General features: G+C 39.2%; 1 protein-coding gene across 5 annotated transcripts in view; it reads left to right on the top strand.

The window, feature by feature from the left end:
- unc13c (unc-13 homolog C) overlaps positions 1–6,353 on the top strand; it is a 130,839-nt gene extending 124,486 nt beyond the window's left edge. For all 5 annotated transcript variants that reach the window (XM_011493025.3, XM_020700036.2, XM_020700039.2 and 2 more), the window contains 3 exons: positions 2,626–2,718; positions 3,997–4,156; positions 4,819–6,353. In XM_011493025.3, the coding sequence (XP_011491327.2) occupies positions 2,626–2,718; positions 3,997–4,156; positions 4,819–5,104 (539 nt within the window). In that variant the 3' untranslated portion in view covers positions 5,105–6,353. The remainder of the gene's footprint in view (positions 1–2,625; positions 2,719–3,996; positions 4,157–4,818) is intronic.
- The last annotated feature ends 515 nt before the right edge of the window (positions 6,354–6,868 follow it).

Raw genomic sequence — 6,868 nt, forward strand, 5'->3', positions numbered from 1 at the left:
TTTTCAGAATAAAAAAAAAATTGACCAAAAAAATCTTTATAGCAGCTAATGTTTGAATAGTTGGTCATTTTGGCATCTTTTTCTTGGAGTTTTCTTACACAAGGAAATCCATGCTGCGCTAAAGCTCATTTGACCCTTATCATCCAATTCATTAAGCTAGTTAATTTGTTCTGTCTTGCACGTTAAATGTGCTCGTTCCAAAGCTGTGATTTAAATTATGCAACATCTCTTGCTGGGCGCAAGCTTTTTCCAAGTGAATAAGCAGAAGGTATAGTTGAAACAAAAATCCACATTTATATTTTTCTCTATGAGACAGACTACTTTTATTCTGAGAAAATGTTGCATTCTGGTGATGCAAACGAACACATATTCAGTGTTTTGTCTTTTGAGTGAATGGTAAACCAATAACAGAGTACACACTGCCATCGGTGTGTGTGTAAAATCTTCAGGAGGGACAAACAGTCTTACTGTTGTGGTGTTTAAGGCCCCAGCTACAATGAAAAAACTGGGACTGACTGACTGTCAATGTTTCGACTGGACTGTTTGTCTAAAACACATCAGCAGCTTTTCTGGAAGATCTTCAAGCCTTCAAAGTTTCACTTTTTGGCAACAATTCAAGTTCTTTTTAATTCCTACCATTCTTAGTTGCAATTACGTAAAAATGTTTTACTGTTGTATGCAACCCATTTAGAGCTTAGATGGTTTGACTCGTTTACTGTAAAGAAATGAAATCAGACATTTAACATTACCTTTTTCCACATCCCCTTAAGGGCTTAAATGTTTGTTGCTTTTGTGTCCTCAACCGTACACATCTATGGACTTTTTGTCGGACACTTCCATCCCATTCTTTCTGTCATCACTGACCCACTTTGACATGTTGTCTCGTTCATCTGTCTCATATAGAACATTTTTCCTCCTCCCCCTTGTTTCTCTGTAACAAGGCAGAAATACCCTAAGGTGTCCAAAGACACCCAAGAGAGAATTCAGCCAGCGGGGCATCGAGGCTCAAAGCTCTTCGTTGCTTTACTGTGCTCAGTCTAGCAGAACGCTACAGAGGCAGGCAGCAGGAAAGTAGAAAAGCTGCAGGAGAAAGCTCATCAGCCAGGCAGCCAGCAGGCCAACCAGCCATGCCGCTGTCACTAACTGGCAGATGGGCATAGACATGCAGCATTTCTCTATGTGCTATTTTCAGATTGCTCTGTGTGTCCCTCCCACTCTTCATCTCTCATCCCATCCCCATCCTCATCCCCAATTTCACACCATCTTCTTGCTCTTTATGGGAGCCGGACTAATGTAGTATCTAGAAATGGAAAGGTACTTGAAGTGCTGATGCTCGTCGTAGCACAGTGGACGCTTTTTCATCAATCGTTCAGCCAGGAGCTTTGACAGCAGCATATTTACACCACCGATTGCACCAGTTTAATCTCTCAGAAGCGTATATGTGCTTAATGGGTTGGTTAGGTATTTTATGCAGCCGTGGAGCCTAAATACTCTGCAGGCTCTGTCCATTATCAGCTTAGAATGAATTCAGTCTAATATGATATTTTAACAGTCGAACAGGAGTCAACAGTATTTCATATCAACTGCTCAGATTTCTTATCTCTTAGGTTTTTTTTATTACATTATCTGTCCTCTTATTCAGCATAAAGCAACCGTTGCTACCTGTGCTTTGTTCTCCTTTCCATCTGATGCACACTGTTTATCTTACTGTGCCCGCCTGTTTGTTTATCTGCATTTCTGAGACCCATCAGAAACCAAGCAGAACCCATTAACCCATAATATTATATCAGATAATAGCTATGGTAAACATGCGGTAGGGATTGCTCCCTTGATTTCCCACTAGAGCAGGCCTTAGCGGTGCAGTGAATTTTTGCCCTGTCCAAGCCTTCCAAGAGTACCACTGTAATAAATCTCCACCCTTGTTTCTTCATTACCAGCCATACTGGGCACTGCTTTTTTGGCAGGTATCGATTTGCTATCAGATCAACACGTCTTTTCATCAACCACACCGACACTTGCCTTTCAGTGTTCCAGCTTCACTGGCTGGATGAAACAGGCAGGACTTCTATAAGAGGGAGCAGAGACACATGGTCAGCAATGCTTTAGTATAATTTTCTACTAGTAAGATTAAAGTGGAATGACTGCAAAGAAAAACCGCAGTTAGTTTCAGTGCTACACAGTGTTGTTGAAATGATCAATTTGATCATTTCATCATAGCACAGCTTTTTTTATTTTATTTGTGTAGCCGCCTTACCATCTGCTTCTTTCACAGCCTTCGAACTAGACAGATTATGTTTTCTTTCTTTTGTTGTCACGGTGAAGAGAAAACCAGACTGTGCCTACTACTCGACAGCTATGGGCACGTATTCAACAATACCAGCCTTCGTTTTGTCCTAGGTGCTCTTCTATTGCTGTTACACAAAGATGTATTCATACACAGCTTTTTGGATCCATTTTTGGATCACTCCAGTAAAAGAAAAATAAAGTGAAGCTTCTACATTTTGGATCGTTTCCTTACATCCTCTTATTTTCACTGCGTCTCTCCTTGGCTTCCTCTCCATGGGCTCTCTGTGATTTTTATTATGCCTCTCCAATTCTCCTGTTGCTGTTTTGGTGTGTGTCCAGCTCAATCATCCAGTGGATCAGTGGGGGAGTTGTCAATGCAAGTGAATCTCATCTCTCACCCTGGCACCGGAGAGCACAAAGTCAGCGTGAAAGGTGAGCTTTTTCCCAAAGTCAGACCTCCTTTTACTCATATCGCTCCCCTGCAAAGACACAGCCAGGTTTGGAAAAACTGCTGAACTCATAATCAGCAGCATTTGTGTGTATAAGTCCTTCACACAGAAAGTATGGATCAGCTGTATTTGTAAATTGGAGACAGATCCCAGGAGTTAATTTATGGACTGCACTGAAATATCAAATTAACTGTTGGATGTGGTGCAATTAAATTTGGCATTCTCCGTCGCCTTTAGTTTCCAATTTGTCAAAGTCAAGGTGTCGCCTTATAGGCTCAGGAACACACAATATACTTCAACCATTTCCGGTTCAGATAATTAATCAAATTTTTTTTAAATCAGAAAATTAACCACATTCACTTTTTTAAAATCAAATATTAATGTTCAACTCAAACATTCACACTAAAACAACTCAACAAAAGAGTGCCGCTTCAACTAATTGGGTTTTTGAAACCAAATTTTTGCTTTTATAAAAGTTCACTTCTTTAAGAAAATGTTGGAGTTATATTCATTTAGATGAGCACAACTTCTAATCTTTAATGGCATAGATTCATCTCTTCACCCACACAGAAGCTGTAATGACATCTATTACGCCTCCCCTGAGAAGCACCATATGCATTACAGCTGCAAACATCTATAATCAGTGCCCGCTCTAACAAGACTGTGGGATTGGAAATTAGGTTGCCATGGCAATCTTATTTGCATAGTTTTTATTAAAGGAAAATCAATTATTACAGAGAATTGAGAATTTAGTTCGATTTTGTTGTTTGTAGCTTTTATACGAATGTTCAATATCTATAAAATCAATTGATTTGTGGATGCACTGAAGCACATTCCTTTGTGATCATCAATAATAATTCACATACTGGTAAGTTTTTAATTGCAGTCCAATCTATTACCCCTTTTGAATCAGAGCTTTAGCTTGCATTATCGGAACTCATTGAACGTTTATGCAATTATAATGCCAACGAATTCACAATACTGCTTTTCTCAGCCTCATAATCTGTTGGAATTATGTTGATTGTGTAAACCGTCAAAGGGTTATGGTATTTCAAAGAGTTTGTGGCATTTTCTGTCATTGATGAAAAAATAATTTTCTTTAAAGAATGCAATGCTTTGTTTTTATTACAGATGCCTTAATAGTTTCCCATTTGAAACAATTCAACAATAATTGTAAATATAAATAATGCATTCCAGCAGATGGCGTTTGTTTTTGTTTTCTATGGTCTTAACTTTTCCTTTTGTCTTCTGAATTTCACAGTGATCGGGGTGAACAACCTCAGCTGGCAGACCAACGCCATGTTCCGTCCCTTTGTTGAAGTCAATGCCATTGGTCCACACTTGGCGGACAAGAAGCGCAAATTTAGCACCAAGACCAAGAACAACAACTGGTCACCAAAGTATAATGAGCTATTCCAGTAGTAAGTATCATGTATCTTCTAATAACTGCAGTGAAGAAAAAATATATGGATGTTGCTCCAGCAGGAACTGGATGGCTCCTTGTTAAAAAGCACAATCTGTCTTTATGGGGAAAAAGACAATCAAGCATCTGCCTTGACCTTTTGATCCCCCTCATTTTTGTTTTCATAGAGTTAAGTCAATTTAGCTAAGCCACAAACCAGAGGCAGTGTTGTCCTTTAAGTGCAAACCCATTTTGACTGTAGGATGGTATTATATTGCTGGAAACAATTAGAAAACAACCAAGAAACATTTCTGTGAGAATAATGGCTCTTTGGAGAGATGACATTCATCTCCTTTACAGAACATGACTGCATTTCCTCATCACAGCCTTACACATTGATGAGACTTCCCTTTGGGGAAATGCTATCAAGCTGAACTCATTTACTGACAGGTTGTATTCAGAGGCAAATACAGCTAATGGCAGGCTCCAAGAGCAATCTGTGTTCTATGATATAAACGTCTAATGATTTTCCTCTGACTTATACAACAAAGAGCAATAAAGTCCGTTGGGCATACATTTTTGCGAGTGTCTGTATCTGTTGTGTTTTTCTTGAAAAGTACTAGCCTAAAATTATAAATGTGTCAAATGTGTCATCTTATTTCTTAATGTATCTTTTCACAGTGTTCTGAGTAACGAACATGGTCCAGAGGTCTACGAGCTACACGTTTCGGTAAAGGACTACTGCTTTGCCAGGGAAGACCGCATCATTGGCATGACGGTCATCCAGCTCAAGGAGCTTGCGGACAAAGGCAGCTGCTCGGCCGACTACCCTCTTGTAAGGAGCATTTCTATGGATGAAACGGGCCTCACAATCATGAGGATACTCTCTCAAAGGACCCACGACGAAGTGGCCAAAGAGTTTGTGCGCCTCAAGACAGACACACGCTCAGCAGAGGAGGTGTCATAAGCAAAAAACGGAGCAGAAAGGCTGTTTTAGGAATGGTCTTTGAAATGGGGTCTGGAAGAAATGATGGGGCTGAGAGTAGCAGCAGCTGTTTTGCTGGAAGGAGCAGAATGATTGTCCAAAGAGAAGCAAAGGAACCCCAACAGTGGTGAAGCAGCAAGAGTGAGAGTTGTGTTTGTTTTTGTGCATGTGCGTAAAACATCTGTTGGAATGTTCATTTTAAAACTACAGTATGTACAAGTGTTTACTTACCGTATGCTTACTATTAAGTACTATATTCTACCAGTTATGTTTATGAGACATGATACTTTTTGTACAACATTTAGTCTTTTTGAACAGAGATTTGTTCCAATAAAGTGCCAAACCAGTGGAAAAAAAAGAACTAAACAAATAAGAATTATGGTGACGTTTGTATGTTTGAAATTTGCTTGATTATTTTGTCCGGTGTTAGTCATTTTCTGATCGTGTGGCGTTTTGATCGTTGCAAAGTCGTTCATTTTGCACCCGTTTTTTCTGGCTTCGTGTTCTTCCTCTCTGCACTGTTGTGCATGTCCTCTGTGTCATGTCTCTCCCATGATGACCGCCGAGCAGGGTCCTGTCCCCTTGCCTTCAGACCGTTTGTATTTCGAGTCGACCTGAAAATAGACCATGTTTTTTGAAATGGCGATGACTGCTATGTAAACCTTCATAGGTCTTTGTAATTTTATAATCATTACAAAAACAACAACAGCGTTCTGTGCTAACAATGTTAGCAGAAAAAGCAGAGCGTTTTGTCTTCGTTGTGTTATGTTCTTTTCTTTCTTCTCTCAGCTTCCAGCCTTTCTGAATGACCACTGTGAACATGACAGTTTGAAACTTTGTTTTCATATTTTCTGATTACTTTGTTCCCGATAAACTGCCAAAGTTCTTTCAAACACAGACAGTATCACAAACTCAGACAAACAATCTCACAAATGTGTTTGATTGTCCAGAAGGATCTACTGAGATTTTTATTTTTTATTTCCTGTGAAGCTGTTATTGATATAAAAGTTGCACATATTCATTTGTACATGAGTTCTACCAGCTTCATCTATGGAAATATTTTTTTTCATTAAGGAAAGAGTTTAACATTCAGTAAATATGCAACATTCCTATGTATTGCACTGATGGCGAATTGTATGTCATGTAAATATAGTGAGATATTGTATAAAAGTCTACTTTTCTTCTATGTGCATAAAGTATGTTAACGTGTTAAAAATCTGAGTCAATTTGAGCAGTTGTCCTGTCAGAACTGATGATTTATTATCTTTTTTTAATCAATATGTTGAGTTTAACCCTTGTGCTATCCTATGATCCCACCCTTACATTGATGTTTTATCCCTACCATGACAAAGGTGGATAAAGGTGAAGAGGATTTCATGTAATCCATGGACACCAGTGAAGATCACAAATCATTGAAGAAAAAAGGTTCAGCGCACCGTCTTGTGGGGTCTAGATGACCCCACTCCCAATGTTAAAGTGCCTAGGATAGCACAAGGGTTAAGTTCGTTTAGGGAACTTAAATAAGGTTTAAAATCATTAGAGATTTGGCCCTTTTTTGGTTAAATTATTGACAATGCCCCCCAAAAATTGTTAAGAATACCAGCAGAATCAGCTGGATGTCCAATACTGCATTCACACCAGGCATGTGATGCGTGTTCAATAATGAACGCGGTTTAGCATATGGTGTTCACACTGGACTGTCACTACCCTATATTAGCACAGGTCCGACAACTGAAGTTGGAAGAG

This window comes from Oryzias latipes, chromosome 3 (assembly GCF_002234675.1).
Source record: "Oryzias latipes chromosome 3, ASM223467v1".
NCBI lineage: Eukaryota > Metazoa > Chordata > Actinopteri > Beloniformes > Adrianichthyidae > Oryzias > Oryzias latipes.